Source organism: Condylura cristata, unplaced genomic scaffold, assembly GCF_000260355.1.
Source record: "Condylura cristata isolate star-nosed mole 26May11 unplaced genomic scaffold, ConCri1.0 scaffold00006, whole genome shotgun sequence".
NCBI lineage: Eukaryota > Metazoa > Chordata > Mammalia > Eulipotyphla > Talpidae > Condylura > Condylura cristata.
The window spans coordinates 16,215,471-16,232,829 of NW_004567107.1; the positions used below are offsets into that span (position 1 = coordinate 16,215,471).

Genomic DNA, 17,359 nt, shown 5'->3' on the forward strand with positions numbered 1-17,359 from the left:
AACAAAATTGGGGGAAAAAAAAAACACACACACAGTAGACTTAGTTTGATACCGATCAATTTTAAGAGTAAAACTTATCTTGTCCCCTCTTAATACTCTACTGTAACTTATTTATTGATGGCTAGAATATTTACTTACTTAAAAAAGATATTAAATACCTGTATCATGAAATTACATTCTTTTTTTTTTTAACAATAAGACATACTGTGTAAGAAAATAGCTCATGTGTGAAATGTGTCTGAAATGCATTTTTCCTCACAGCTATCAAAACATCCACTCACACTAAAACAAAACTACTCCCACCCCCCACAAAAAGGGTTAAGGAAGATGGGGTGGGTCAGGTGAGGAGGAGGGAAGGAAAGGTTTACCAGCACAGTGATTAACAATGGTTCAAGACAGAACCAACGTGAGTTGGCCATAAGATGCCGTCAGGACGTGGTTACTTTTAAAAACCAAACTCAACCACTTTTGGTTCATTTCAGTGAGACCAAAAAACATCTCTCACAGATTCATATAAATACTAGACTCCAGCTCTTTTAGTATTATTATTACGTTTAAAGTTTTTCCATTTGTTTTTGCAAGGCCTAGCTACCTTATCACAATGTGTACTTGTCTCTGCAACTACAAGAGGTAGGCATGGAGCGTGAAAAAGTTTCCCAGTTAGTACCTCCAGTGTGGGCCACTGGCTGTAGGATCCCCTTCCCTTTAGACAGAAGTCACTCCCTCCCAGTTTTTTCAAAACCCCAAAGCAAAGCCACTGCCATCCCGTAAGTGATCCAAAAGAGCGTACTCACAAAGAAGAAACTTTCTCTACTGAAGGATACTGTCAGTGTTTGTTGCAGAGCACTGATATCTCTCTCTATTTATTTTCTAAAAAATAAACAACAACAAAAAACAAACCCAGGTTCGTAGAACCGAGTCTCTTGTTTCTCTACTTCCACAAAATAAAGTGTACTATTTGGCCAAGACTACAGATGTGTGTTTTTTTTTTTTTTTCACAGATGCAAGTGCCGTGCAAAATAAATTAAAGAACAGATACCAAAACATACATGTGATAAAACTACTGAAGGTAGATCTTTAAAAGCATTTATATAAACATAATTTATAATACTTTTTTTTTTCTTTATGGACAGTCACAAAGCTGTAGTTAGACGTCTAGGATTTCCTCTGCTGTACCTCCACAGCGTAATCTGTAGCGACCAGTTCTCCAGCTTATCGTAGGGTCCCATAGTGCCGACAAAAAAATGTATATTGTCATGGACTCACGGATGAACCACGCTACGGCATAGTCAAGTTTTGAAAAACACAGTGTGCCACCCTAGGAATTAAAAACAAAGAAGATTTGACTGCCAGACAAGGGGACAAGTTAAAAATTCTCCAACTTCACTCTTCTTTAATATACCCTATAAAATCAAACCTGTTTCTTTAGTAAACTAAACTGCCTGGCCACACTGGTTAAGAAAATGTTAGTTATGAGTAGAAGCAGCATTAAAATGACTGCTATCCTATCACAAGTTTGGATACTAGGTTTGCTTGAGAACATTTTTTTTCTGAGCCTTGATAAAAGTGACTGCATCACCAACTTAAAGTTGAAAATCAGGTTGAGTTTTGGATCGACATTCTGCTAGGAAATTAATGTTTGCACCTCATGGTAACCTTCCGTGGAAAGCTGAAAATGGCTCAGACAGATTTTCTTCTAACTTTCCTCAGTTAAAATATGTTTCAGTTCTACCAAGTGACTTTCAACCTTTATTCACATACCTGGACACCCCTGAGTTGAATGTAGTCAAAGATAAACCATGCCAGGCAATGACACATGAAAAATACCATAATATCCCATCTGAATACATGGTGCGCTGCCCATCCGATAATTAAACTGGCGACAAAGCATTCTGAAATTGGCTCACAAATTATTGTAGCAGGAAGCATATTGATTCGCAATTTGGTCCATCTAAAAAAAAAAGTTTTCAATAAGAGCTTGGTCAAGTCTAGTTAATTCCCCCCCCCCAAATTATCGGCATTTGGCTGTTAAAAGCTCTGCTCTTTAAGGAATATTTAATGAAACCTTTTAAAAATTTTTATTTAGCCTATCAAAGGAAACTCTATAAATTCATTTATAGGGAATATACCTTGAGGAATAAAGATTTTAAAATCCAAAGTTTAGAAGGACAGAAAATGAAGACTGGCATATAACATCTGAGGAGTTGAGAACCTACTTCTCTGAATCATAGATAGTGACGTGAACCAATGTCACCTCAAAATAATTAAAAAATAGTCTGGTATACAAAAAATTCAAAGTTCCCACATATTTAAATTTTTAATGACCTTTTATGGGGGCAGGAACACTGGTTCACAACAATGTACATGATTCAGAGGTACAGGATCACCCCTCTTCAGGTGTATGATGCCGCACCACACCCACCACACCAAGGTACCAAGGTACCCTTCGTTGTCCACCTTGGTCCAGCGGGCCCCTTGGCATCTACTCTCCATTGCCCCCTCCAGTAGCCTCAATTCTGTAGTCAGATTTCAAAGGTCTATGATTTAGTTTAGTTTTGGCTGACCCTTTGTTTTCTTAATGTTACATGCCAAAGAAAACATATTTATAAGTTAATTTTAATACAGTAGCTAAACTCTTTTCTGTAACTAAACAAAAACTGACCTTTAGATTTTTCTTTAACCAAGCAAGACCACGTAAACATTCCTATCCCTCCCCCTCAACCTTTTAACACAGAATCAAAAGAAGAATGTCAGTTGACTTACCTGATCATTCTGGACTGAAACTGAGAAATTGAGTATGAGCCAGAGTTTTGCATTGCAACTTGAGTAGACATCGCAAACCTCCAGCCTCTGAGAATTAAGACAATTATAAAATGAGCTGTAACACACGCAAGTCTGACTGGTTATGTATTTACTCATCACTGTGAAGATCAAGCCATCGCCTGTGGTTCAGGGCAAGTCGAGTCTGCAGGTTGGCACCCTCCTTACAGTTTCCTATCCTTTCCAGATGTGTTAGCTATCCCAGCAGCCCAGACTCGAGCTAGCGGAACTACAAGCCCCGAGCTCAAAGTTAACAAAACACAGGCATGCTGGGAGTACGAAGCAGACAGGGTTCTATATTTAATAGTTTAATCTTTGTTACTATTCACCTCTGTGAGCAGACAGAAATATGTCCACATACAAGAAGCACAAACACAAAGAGGCATTATGGATCTGGCTTATGGGAGACAGTATGAAACCATGAACCACAGGAATGCCATCATGAGTGAATTTGGAAAACCCACTTTAATTTTTAAAATCGCATCTTTAGTTTATTACCATACAAGGCAACATTTCCCTTTACAAAGTAAACAAGTATCATTTTGGGATAGAGAGATGTTAAGACAACCATATGAATCACTGAGTGGTTTCCCAAAAGAGCACCAAAAATATCTGAGAGATTCCAAAATTTGGAAGCATACTCTAGATTTTTACTTTCTGGCTTATGACTGTACTGATATTTTAAAATCTTGTGACATATACAGAAATTTATATTCATAATGAAATTTTACACTCACAGAGAAGTTTCCTTTTAGTCAGTCCAAAGTACATTAATTTGAATAATGTAGAAAAATCAGAACATTTATTTGCTTTATTAGTACCAATCTGAGTAACAAGAATCACCTTTCTAAAAATATTAACTTATTCTGTACTAATTAGCCAGAAATAAAACAGTCCTTAACCATGCACTCAGCAAACAGAATAAACCAACAGCAGCTACATCTTAAAAACATAATAATGCAATTTTATTTACTTACCGGTCAGCTATTGCTTTGGCCATAAAGTAATCTTCAGCAATGTACTGAGCAAAGGCAATAAGCCCTCCCGCTTGATCTAACACATCCTTTCTCATTAAACAAGACATTCCTGTCACACACTTGAAACCAGTCACATTGGCAGAGATATAGGATCTTGGATGGGAAGTTCCAAAATACACCTGCCCAAATAAAAAAAATGTACAATTAGAACTTTATGCTAAATGTGACTCTTTTTCCTAGTGAATTTCCCTGAAGTATGATTGAGTGAATATGCTACTGTTCTCACATAAACTACCTGAATGAAAAGCAGTGCATAATTGTGTTGATGTATAGTGGATGGTCCATAATTTATCCGACTGGCCCCTCTTATTATTATCACCATTACAAAAAACATTTACTTCTAGGAGGGAAAAGCAGATTCTATTCTCAAATATCACACACACCACACACCACACACCACACACACACACACACACACACACTATCTATAGGTGTTTCAACCTACAAGACAACCCTTCTGTCCCTTCCCAGCTAGCATCTTTCTGTCCCTCAGCTGCTGATCATCACAATTTCTCCATTTCATTTTTCAGAGTATTTTTCATAAATAGAGCAGATACTAAACTTTGGCCTCCCAGTTTACTGATATTTTCTAGATATGCTTTGAAGTCAGGAGATATGAGTTGCAATATTAGTGGTAGAAAAAGATAGTCATTACCCAACTTACTAGTCACACCCTATTCATTATTTAAGTCCTAGAAATGCTGCATTTCCAACTGAAATAGTGAGCAGTGATTGTTCTCAATGGCAGGAGCTATACAGATACACTGTGGAACTCCGAGGAAGCCCTGTGTTTGTGGGGCTCAAATGTACCAAACTTCTAATAACATCAGAAGCATACATCCTAATTCCTTAAGCAATTATGAAGTGAGAACTGAGAATAAGGTGGGTCTCAAGACTCAATGGAAGGACTCTGGAATTTCTTTGCAGACTGAAATAATTGCTTTGGCCTATTTCCATTTATTCATAAGTATGCCAGAGTGACCTCTAGAAATTAAATCTGAACATCTGGGAGATGTTTATCATTGACTGATAAACTTGGATCTCCCTAAGACAAAAACACAATGTGGCATATAAACTAGGAAGTATTTTATTTTAAAATAAATACCCTGTTTCTTTTACTAAGCAAAAACTCTGGTATCTGAGATGACTAGATCCATGGGCAAAAAAGCAAGTTTCAACAATGTACCTTTACCCCCTTCAGCTTTTAACTGAAATAAAAAACTGTCGGCCATAAGATTGCAGTTCAAAAGAATATAAGTGCAGATATGCTAGAAGCAAATTAATGTATTAGGTCTGAAATCATACAACCTTCCCTTACAGCTTTAAGACAAGTTTTCAGCCTAAATATACAATACAATACACTACACACACACACACACACACACACACACACACACACAATACCCCAGTATACTTTACCCCAGTTCTGTGTGCATAAATAAATAAATCTTAAAAAAAATTATTAATGATGTGAGAAAAAGTTTATAAAGTGATCAAAGTGAGATTCACACTGTTTTAGAATATTACCTCAAAAAAAGTATCCAAAAGTATAAAAACACTAAATATAAAAACCAAAATACTTAAATTTTTAAAAATTATTTGTCAGTTGGTTAAGTATATAATTTTGGGAGTACACCTTCATACCTCCACATAAAAACAGAATTCCTCTTGTTCGTGGGATTATGGGTGTTTTTTATCTTATATTTTCTGATAACTTACAATTTTCCACACGTAGTTTATAGTTCAGGTGTAAGTTGAAGAAAAGATGGAAAATGTAAGTTTCTGAGGGTTACTAGAGATCTGTTTTACAAGAAAATCAAATGGATTATCTAGTGACTTGAATGTACATTTTTCTTTTTTGTGTATTTGAAAAACTCCACAATATTTTAAGAGTTCTTTTCCGAATGGATTTTTGATACCACTACACATGAACTTTTACTAAAGTCAACAGTTAAAAGTTGAGCTCTGGAAATGAAGGCAAGGGCCAGAGAAAAACAAACCTAACAGTATGTTCCACAGGTAATGAGACTATTTTCATGCTGTGGATCATTGCAGCAAGCATGGCTGGGAGTGATTCTAGGGCTGCAGAATTCTCTCACAAATGAAAACAATGACTCTCAACTTGCTGACTGCAGTACTCAGAAAGTTAAAATGGACATATACGTGAATTTCAGAGTGCTCGCCTCAAACCTTAGGCTTAGAACAGTCTCAAGCTTCTGGGAGGTTAGGGCTCTGAAAACAAGATTATGTATGACCACCAGACTTACCTGCTCTAATGTGGCTGCAAAGCCCTGTCTGTCTGCTACATATGGCAGTCCATGAACTAAGCCTACTTTCTCTGTCATTTGGTTAACCATGTCGGTGAGTGTATCTGGAATTACTGTAATAAAACAGAAAAATATAGGTTAAAAGCTAGTAAGAAAACAGCATTTTTGGTGTAATGTTCACCAATATAAAATAGATTGGGTTGGTATTAAATTCTTACTAGGAATATTTTTTTTAACTAGGAATAATTTAAAAAAAAATTTACACTTGAGGGCCTTCCCGGTTAAAGGCACAGCACTACCAAGCCATCACCAGCCACTACAGCAAGAGTTTGTTCTCGAGCATAAGTCTGATCCTTGGTCAGGAGCTCACATGGCCCGGCAGACCTCTCCTGACCCACCCGCTGCTCCCCTCAGCAGTGTATTTCAATAGATCTGCCTGTTCTGCTCCTCACTCTGTCTCTGGTGAATCCTCTCACCCCTCGCTGCTCTGGCTTATACCCCAGTTCTTGTATACATTAAAAAAAAAAATGTTAAAAAAAAGTTACATTTGGAACTAATAACATGAATCTCAAGGCACAATTTATAATGAGTTAGTATACTCTACATTTTTAGGCTGGTATTTAAATAATATGTGCCAGAGGATATAGTTTGAAAATGTTACTCCATATCTGATCCTCTAAACTTTCTAGAGTAATAGACAATGCATGCTCGTGGAAAAGGTAAAAGTCACAGAAACAGAAGTCAGGAGGCCTCAGTTCTCCAATCACAGAAATGGGCCTCTATTTTCTCAGAGGTTATGATATATTCTGTATCAGAGAACTGCTAGGGGAAGTCAAGTGAGATGACACCTGACAGAGATTTGGGTATTGAAAGCTTAGCCAATGGACAGTAAACAATTTAAGAATGAACATAATTTTTGATCATCAGGTGATAGAGCTAAAAGGATCTCAATGAATTATGTGAGCCACACTTTGCTAATTAAGTGTACATTTAAAACTAATTAAATCATTTTCCACTTTTAAATAGGAAACATTTTATATCATTTTACATTACTTCATTTTTATTTCTTCCAAGTCTCTAAGAACTAAATCTACTGCCTAAAAGTGTGTTTGGGCCATAAAAATTTATATCCTGGGGCAATAATGCTGCATGTTACCTTTGGTAATGTGTGGAGACATCTGTGGGTTAGCACAATTGGTTAGCCTCCACAGGAAGAATTATCCAGCCCCAGATCTCAAAGTGTGTGGTTCAGAAAGTTGAGGTAATCCAAATAGCAGAATTATTATAGAACATGGAAATGTTTAAATATGCAAATTATAATTTAAGTATATAAAAGTCTTCCTGTTAAAATCCTCTTAAAAGTCACATGTATTCCAATAAATGCATGTAGTCTAGTAAAATATGTACCTATTCATCTCTGTCCCTTTGTGTGAGACAGTGGCTTATGCGTGCACAAGTATCATATAAACAAGGGAAAAATTGCACATATGATAAAGCGCAGAGACTATATGATGGATAATAACTATTTTTAACAGTTGAAATTTTCAGAATGAAAACATTTTATACATACAACATAAACATATTTTAAACATAAAATATTTAAGAAAAACCTCACCTCTTATTCCACTATCACAAATCCATATAAGATCATACTTTGCAACTTCATATCCTGGCATTAAATTATTAATTTTGGGATTAATGCCAACCTTTTTGCCACCTAAAAATTTAAAAGAAGAGCAATGAAAAATTCATTGTAATATTAAAAATATTTTCTATAAAAGATACATGAGAAAGAAATAAAAAGTATTTGCATAGGTACAATAAATGAACATACTTTAATATTACTTTTTATATTTTTTATTAGTTATAATGATATATTCAGAAAAAAAGTTCATCTCCAAAAAGCAACTACAATCACATTGGAAATTTATAAAAGTGATACTATTGCTCATTCTTTTATTGTGGATGAAATGAAGAAAAGGCCACTCACTAAAAATATTAACAAACCAAGAATAATGGACTCTCATGTCTGACTACTAATTGGGTAAATTGTTGTTACCATGTTTACCCTAAATTTGAAAAAAAATCCTTTGTTTCTATAACTTAAGTTAAAAAAATAATAAAAATAAACTATAAACACCTTCCATCACTCCAATAAATATGCGCAAAGCAGATATGCGAGTAACTTCAGCAGATGGTTAATACTATAACATAGAGAGTAATGCAAAGAAGATTACTGATACTTACTAATTCTCACACAAAATGGTTATTACTGTAGAATTTATTTGTTACTTACCTATAAATAATCTAGCATCAACATTTGGATATTTTCCAAGAAGCTTCTTGCATACATCAATGGCTGGATCATCATGATCTTGTACACAAAGGAGAACTTCATACTAGCCAGAGAAAACATTTTAGGTAAATTAACCTCTTTAAAAAAAAATTATCACTCATTAGCATTTATTGATAGATCAAAAAGCTTTAAGAAAAACAAGCAATTATACATACAAAGTTTAAAAGTTAAGAGGATAATGGACCCATAATGGATGGAGACACTTAAGATTGCAAGTGCTTGAACTGAGAGCTGCTTCTCCAGAACAGGGGCCTGTCTGGAGGCATAATGAAGAGACTGACAGAGCCCACTCTTCTACTGAGACATACATGACCTAGATATGTACCAGGATCTCAAGTTTTTCTATGGCTTTCATCACCGAAGTTTTGCTCAATGCTTACCGGGTCCCTAGCATGGTAACAGTAATATAGAAAAACCAGGTTTTGTCTCGAAACTCAATATTACTTAGAACTCAATCTAAGTTCTACAAATTACATATCAAGTTCCATTATGATAAGTTTAAAGGGCCTTCCTAAGTTCTTCACAGGAAAAGAACCAACTAATGACAATTTGGCTCCAAAGTCAGCTCCCCAGGGGACTCACCTTGTCACAGAGCTGCCCAGTAGCCACTGCCGACTGCTGGGCATTGTCCCTTCTACCTGTTCTCCACACAGGATTCTCAGGGTCCAAGATTTCTACAGTCAAACTGCCAGCCCCCTATCCATGCCTAATGCCAGGGAGTTTACACAAGGATGTCAGTTCTGATAGGCATACAAAAAAGGAACTGACCCCTCTCTTTTCAAGGTCACTTCTGCCTGGGACTAGTACCATTGTAGCACAATTTTATGAGGCTGACATCACCACCAACATGTAATGCCTTCACTGGATATATATATCACGATTTATATGTGTCATGAAGACAAAGGCAGGGTTGGGGATATCAGACCTAGCCCATTTCCAATGAGTAAACCACTGTACTTACTTTGGGATAATCCAGTTCAAAGAATGTTTCCAAGTTGTTGATGAGATTCGGATCTACTCCTTTCAGTGGTTTCAGAAGAGACACCCCTGGGAGCTTGCTGTATGGCTGTTTGTCTGTTGCCTTCTTATTGAGGTGTAATCGGCTAAGAAGCAAAATATCCACATGTTACTTCTGGCGTGCGTACAAGTGCTAAATCTATATAAAGAATATACCAAGCTATCCATACATTGTTGAACTGTAACACACACATTCTTTAAAAAGTTGATATCTTTTTTATTGCTGCTTTATTTACAATTGGAAAAACATGGAAGCAGCCCAAATGCCCAAAAGTAGATGACTGGATAAAAAAGATGTGGTACATATATACAATGGAATATTACTCAGCAACCAAAAAAGAGAAACACATGTCTTTTGCAGCAACTTGGATGGCGCTGGAAAAGATCATGCTTAGTGACATAAGCCAGAAAGAGAAAGAAAAATACCGGATGGTTTCACTCATAGCAGGAGTATAATAGACCAGGCGAGAAAACAACAAAAATAATGAACAACCATATACCAGAGACATTTTGTGGGGGTGGAGTGGGGAATGGTATCAAAAACGGGGGGGGGGGGAAGGGAGGGAAGTGCATGGGACTATGGTGGTGGCACACAGGTGATTTGGTGATGGGAAACCAGCGGGGATTACAATTGAGATGGAAAAAAAATGTGCAAAATGATGTAAAAATAAACTTTTGTAATAAAAAAAAGAGGCAACCAAAAAAAAAAAAGTTGACATCTTTCAAAGGGGTATGTGAAAATGAAAGAAAGTATAAACAGGTCGGCCTCTGATTTAGGAAAACCAGAACTAAGCTAAGGAATGTTCCAGTGGCGGCCAGAATTAAAGACTGTTGTTTAATGCTGTATTCCCACTGCCAGATGTTCAAATGAATACAAGGTGAAAAAAAGAAGGGCAGAGGAGCCACACATAACTGTCCTTCCTCCCAATCCATCTTCAATATGACCTAACTAGTGGAGGAAATAATTCTAGCTGCACCAGAACAATATAGAAGCGTATCCAGAAAACCAGGAGAAATTTCTGTCACAAACTGCCCCAATAACACATGATTGAAAGAAATATAAGCAGCCTGTGTGACAACAGCAAGCAGAACGGTGACCACTGTTACTCCAACAGTTGCACACAGAGGTGGAATGGAAGGAAGTCGAGAGTAAAAAATAAGTAAATAAATAAAAAGAAAACTCAGTGACAACAAGTGTCAGTTAATGACACACACAGCCCAGTCAACCACCCCACAGTTCATCTGGCTAAGGTTCTCAGCAGGGACCATCTGCATAGTGCTGCAGCTCAGAGCTCTTGGTGAGGGAAGTCACAGCAATGAGGAAAGAGGGTGACCCTGTATGAGTCCATCTGGGCCAAGACAAGAGATACCAGGCCTTCCCTGTTGGCGCAATGGGCTAATGCACAGCACTATGAAAGCTACCTCAGCCACTGCAGTACAAGTTCAATCCCTGGACCCGGAGGTGACCCACATGACGCGGCAGACCTCTCCTTACCCACCCACTGCTCCCTTCAGCAGTGTATTTCAGTCAATCTACCTGTTCTGCTTCCCCACTCTGTCTCTGGTGAATCCTCTCACCACCCCTGCATCTCTGGCCTGTACCCAGGTTCTGTATGCATAAATAAATAAATCTTTAAAAAAGAAAAGAAGGCCCTCCCTGGTGGCGCAGCGGGTTAAAGCACAGTACTAAGAAGCTTAAGCCACTTCCGCATGAGTTTGATCCCCGCCTGCCTGGAGGAGATCCACATGGCGTGGCAGACCTCTCCTGACCCGCCCACTACTCCCCTCAGCAGTGTACTTCGTAGATCTGCCTGTTCTGCTCCCCATACTGTCCCTGATGAACCTTCTCACCCTCCGCATCCCTGGCCTGTACCCCAGTTCTGTATGAATAAATATTAAAAAAAAAAAGAGAGATGCTACTCAGCAGAATGGTGAATTTTCCAAAGGAAGTCACCACAGGCCTCCTCTCCCCTCAAAAGAAAATCTCTAAGCACTCAACAGGAATCCGAGGCTAGATCAATCGGGGGGGCCATCTCTAAGAGCTGCTGGGACACTTTTAAGATGTCTGAAATCAATGGCATTTTATAATTGCCGGCAGCCAGGTGCCAGCCAGCCTGATGTAGAAGCGTGAAGATGAACCAGTGAGACCCTCTGGAAGATCAGAAGACACCAGCGCCAATGCCTATTAGGTTTGATGAAATACACTGTTAAAGGCGCCCTCCCCTAACTGCTGCAAACATCTAATGTTGCAGGATAAGGTTGTATGAGCAGCTTCTGAGAAAGAAACAGGTTAGAGATGACAGAAAAAAGTTGTAACTTAACAAGAAAATTGAAGAATAGTGTGGTATCAATTTTTGACCCATAGCATCAAATACCAGAAATGATGAAGCACCTAGAAGCAGTGCTAGTCTTAGCCACAAGTTTGCTTTCTTTGCACTTGTCTGTGATTAACAGAAGTTGAGAGAAAAGCAGTTAGAAAGAAATGTTTAAAGCAATCTGACAGTGCCATGCTATCCAAGCATGTGATCAGTAATCTATTTTTATTGTCGTTCACCAAACTATCAGTCCATGACAGACGGGGAGGCTTTAAAGAACTGATCCTTTGCCAGTTTAGACCCACCCAGTACAGAATATCTAAACTGCTGGGGAGTGGGGGATACTTCATATTTAGTTGGTTGAATTGGTAATATGACTACAAAGTTTAACTCTCTAAAAATAGTAAGAGGTTCACACAGTCTCCCTGTCATTCCTGCATGCCATCTGCCTTGTTCCTATCACCAGTCCCCAAGAATCATTCATTTCTTGCTTACCCCTCAATGGATTTTTAAAAGCATTTTCTTTTTATTATATATATATAGTATATATATATTATTTTCTTTTATATATATATAGTTTTATCAGCTTGCAGTCCCACCAGCAGTGTAGGAGAATTCCTTTTTCTCCACATCCTCGCCAACATTTGTTGTTGCTATCCCTCAATGGATTTTTAAATGCATTTACAAGCTAAAATTTACGGCAGGTATACACATACAGAAATATAAATTTTTATATAACATCATTTCCTCTCTTCCCTTTTAGTACAAGTGTACTAAAAGCGAAATGAGAAGTGTGAGTGAGGACTGAGCTCACGTCACCCTGGGGCCATCTGTTGGTTCCTGGTGACCTACAGATGGTAATTAGCCTGGAATGAGACTCATGGAACATCTGGGTTCCCTGAAGGCAAAGTCAAATAATCTGGGGCAAAAACCAGAAAATATTGGGAAAGCTATCTACTTGAATTCAGTCCTGGGTCAGTGAAATAAAAGGGAAAACCTAACCACAAGCTACCTGTGCTGCTTGACCTTAAAGCCCGAGAGAGAGAATGAGAGACCATCACATGACCAGGACGATGTGCAAAGAACCATAAAATGACAAGAGATGAAAATTTTGATGGGTGATTTGGACACCAAAGATTGTGCACACAGTTTAAAACTGAATGGTGAGGGCCCTCCCTGGTGGCACAGTGGGTTGAAGCATAGCACTGCAAGTGAGTCACAGCTGCTTTGGTGTGCGTTGGATCCGTGGCCCTGGAGGTGACCCACATGGTGCAGCAGACCCCTTCGGACCCACCTGCTGCTCCCTTCAGCAGTGTACTTCGTCAATCTACCTGTACTGTTCCCCACTCACCGTCCCTGCACCTCTGGCCTGTACCCCAGTTCTGTATGCATAAATAAACAAGACTTAAAAAAAAAACAAAACTGAATGGTGAAACTGGAATCTAGATTTGAAGAAATTACCCAGAAGGCAGCAGAGAGAGGGAAGAGGCAAAGACATGGAGATTATAAGTGTGAGACACGGAGGACAGAATAAGGAGGCCTAAAATCCAGAGCTGGTATCAATATGGTCATTAAGCATTATTAAATTGTAACAAAACAAGCACGTGTGATGACAGCCGATTACAGAGAAACCAAGCCTGAGCCCACTACACCCAAAAGACACAGGGTGTCAGAGGGTAACCACACTTTCCTCTGTGAACCTCAGAACCTCACTTCTCAGTCTATACTGTGCATCCAGTTTACCCTCCATATACATCTGGTCTGCAGCCTTGACTTTTGTGGGCAGCGGGGGCAGGGTAATGGGTGAGATATTTCTTACTGATACAGAACATACACCTGATAGTCACGTAAGTGTACAGCAGCTCAATATATTTTCTCAAAGTAAAAACTCATGTAATCAGTACCCAAATCATGAAATGGTATTGTGATCAGAAGCCACTAAGTTCTTGCCTGTCCCTTCTACTACTGTTATCCCCACCAGGGTAACCATTGTCCTGCCTTCTAACATCACAGACTAATCTTGCCAATTAAAAACTATCATCTAAATGGAATCCCGCAGGATACTCTTTTTTTGTCTGGCTTCTTTTACTTCACATGGTTATAAAATTCATCCTTGCTATTACATTAAATGACAGTTCATTGATTCTTATAACAGCATAGTATCCCTTGTATTACTACACTACATTTTATTTGTTTGCTTTCAGTTGATGGATATTTGGGTTGTTTCCAGTTTCGGGCTATTACAATAGCCGGCAGCATTGTCTCTGTCCTTCATGTTATCAAAAACCCTGGCATCTCCTTTCCAGCCTCCTTAGATTTCAACTTTTGGACAAGATGAAGAAAGAGTTATTATATCTACTCTTTCATCAAGCAATTAAAAAATAAAACACAGGAAGCAAAGTCTTTTTAAAAGATACCAGGGGCCAGGTAAAGGCAGTGTCCAGAGATGTGGAAAATAAATAAGGCTCATCCTCCAACTACCCCACCTGCTCACTGATTTGAGACAATTTTCAGGCCATGGAACAAAAAAGGGGTGCCTGGGTGGAGATTCAGTAGACTTTCCTGAATTGAGTCCAGAAACATAAAAATACCCAGCACTCAACAAAGCAAAACTCAAAATGTCTAGCATATAATATAAAAATTACCAGCCACACAAAGAGCCCCCTTGGCTCTTTAAATACAGCTGTGAAGAATCATTAATTAGTCAAGAGACCTGTCATGGGATTAAAAATCAGCAGACAAGCCTAAATCACTGCTTTGCATCCCCTCTTCATTTCTGGAACCTAGAGATGATCCTTTCTTAGTTTGAGGCTTTCTGTGTGAAGAATCTTTACAGCATTTCCTTGTTGAGTTAGACTAGGGGAAATGGTTCTCACAGGTGCACCCCTTCAGGATAGAACAACTCTGTACAAGCCTCTGTAAATGCCGTGTGAAACTAACCATATCAAGGGCATATTTTGACAGTTTTTAATACTGGAGAAAAGGAATCATTTAACTTTTCCTAAGAGATGATTTATGGTCCAAGTGTGGTCCATGGACCAGCAGTGTTGGCATCACTAGGGATTTTGCTAGCAATTCAGAATCTCAAACCCCAACCCCCAAAACTACTGAAATGGAATCTGCACTTTAACAAACTCTCCAGATGATTCATAGGCACATGCAAGCTTGAGGAGCACTGTTTTAAGACTCATCTCCACTATGAACTCTTCTCTGACTTCACTGACTACACAAAGGCCTCTGGTGTATCCTTTGGTTAAAAAAAATAAATAAATAAAAAATAAGCCACAAGAGGCTTGAAGGAAGCAATGAGATCATTTGTGTTTACAGAAGAGAATAAAGGCGATGTTGGGAATATGAAAGGAAAGTGAAAGAGTATAGCTGTTCAAAAGGAAAGGGTTGGAGAACAATTAAAAGCAGTAGTAGATGAAAGTGAATGAAACGAAAAGTAGAAAAAGAGTTCAGAAACACAATGTTTGGCCAGTTGACAATGACAGCGTAAAGTAGGTAATGAAAGAATGAGTGAAAGTTACTGACTCCAGGACTCGGGTGTAGGAGCCACACACAAAATCTGGGCACAACCAAGAGATAGCCAACAGCAGTAAGTAATATTTGGAGCACATACATTACCTTTACAGCTATACTTAACACATCAAGTATCCATATCTCTTACCCCAAAGATGAGTATTTTCAACATTTAATAATAAATGCCCATTGGTACAGATCACAACACAATGGATTAGTTACAGAGATCCTAGGAATCAGCGCTTTTATAAGAATCCTGAGCTATTCTGGGGTCTCCCTGGTGGTACAGAGGTTAAGACCCAGCACTATAGAGCTATCCGAAGCCACTGCAGCACAAGTGCAATCCCCAGCCAAGCGGCTGACCCACATGGCACAGCAGACCTCTTCTGTGCTGCCCACTGCTCCCTTCAGCAATCTATTTCAGCCAATCTGCCTGTTCTGTTCTCCATTCTGTCTCTGGTGAATCCTCTCATCCTCTGACCTCTGGCCTATACCCCAGCTTTTATATGCATAAATAAATCAATCTTTTAAAAAATCCTGAATTATTCTCATGGAGGATAACACTGAATGATACCTGGAGACACAACATTAGACTAAAATTCTCCAGGGTCCAGCAAAACAATAATGAACACTCTCAATTTTTAAAAAAGCTAAAATGCAAATACACAAAGATAGAGTGAGTTCAGAAGATAAGGCTGAGCCAGAGATCAAAATACAGGTTTCATCTCGAGTTTAGGAACACATAAAAACGCTCCTAAATAAAAAACATGCCAGTAGCAGGTGGCCTGAAAGAATACAAATAACACCACAGAACCAGTAACATGTGACCCGCGAGGCAGGAAGACAGCCAGGCAGAAAATAATCACATAAGTTTCTTGGGCAAGGCTATTTCCCCTTCGAAAGATTCAAGAAGAACAGCACTGAATGCTGCTGAGATGGCAAAACAAGAGCTGCAACACCACGAGAATGTGCACATACTTTGGACCTCAGAGGTAGAGAGATAAAAAGAGGTTAGGAAGTAAAGGAATGTTACAACAGTGAAAAACACTAGTTTCTCCCACAGTCGGACAGTGGAAGGGCCAAAGAGTGACCAGAAAAAGGTTTTTCGCTTTAATTTTTGAAACTTACTTGCACATGCATGGCCACAGGAAAGAGTCAGAGGGTAAAGAGAGAAAATTAAAGAGAATTAATGGCCTAACAGAACCTACAGTGTGAGTGGAGGGTATAGGAAGCACGCTCCGGCTTTTGCAGCACTGGACTCTGGCTATCACCTGTGGTCTTGACAGTACTAATGCAGGAGGTGCTCAGGAGCGTGGGTTTGAGGTGCGCATGCCTGATGGTAGACACCTGGATTCCCTGGATGGGGATGGAACTCGCCATCACCTGGAGTATGGCGAGGATATACATGAATGGGCACACCTGAGCCGAGAGACAGCCTATATAAAGACAGCGTCACAGAGGACAGTGTGGTGCAGAGCATCGGAGAGACTTCAAGAGGAAACAGGAGGTGGAGATTCACAGAAGGGCCTGAGCTGCTGCCTCCCTGCTGGCTGGTTTCCCCTCACCTTTGGGGTTGATGCCCAGGGCTCCAAGATTCTCTTTTAAGCTGCATGAACCAACGATGAACCTACCTGCCCTGGTTGCAAAACAGAAAGGTAGGAGTGAAAGTAATCTGACCCAAAATGAGGCAGAATGGTGCAGTTTAAGAGAAGTCGTGCCAGGACTGGATAATGTGGGAACAAAGTCCCGCCAGACACCACTGTAGCCTGAGCTGAGATCCGAGTGCATGAATGGGTAGTAGATTTAATCCACATGACGGTGTGAGTGGCTCACTGCTGGACTTTGAAAGCTAAGAAGCTATAAATTATGAGATGGATTCAGGATAACAGGGCTGACTAATCTGAGGGAAGGCAAAGGGTAAGGTGATAAAGTGATGAATTGTGTATTCTGGGCTAGATAGAGAAGTGAAAACAAGAGGGAGGTGGAGGCCACAAGCCTGGATAATAGCCTGTGGCAGTTGTTCTC

At 39.1% G+C, this 17,359-nt stretch overlaps 1 protein-coding gene across 1 annotated transcript; it reads right to left on the reverse strand.

Moving 5' to 3' along the window:
- Positions 1-1,070: 1,070 nt before the first annotated feature.
- Positions 1,071-16,714, reverse strand: UGCG (UDP-glucose ceramide glucosyltransferase). Its single transcript, XM_004677953.2, has 9 exons — positions 16,543-16,714; positions 9,442-9,590; positions 8,421-8,523; positions 7,740-7,841; positions 6,125-6,237; positions 3,798-3,976; positions 2,764-2,850; positions 1,762-1,951; positions 1,071-1,318 (listed from the first exon to the last, which is right to left on the reverse strand). The coding sequence occupies exons 1-9, from the start codon at positions 16,712-16,714 to the stop codon at positions 1,148-1,150; spliced, it is 1,266 nt and encodes a 421-aa protein (XP_004678010.1). The 3' UTR covers positions 1,071-1,147.
- Between the last annotated feature and the right edge of the window lie 645 nt (positions 16,715-17,359).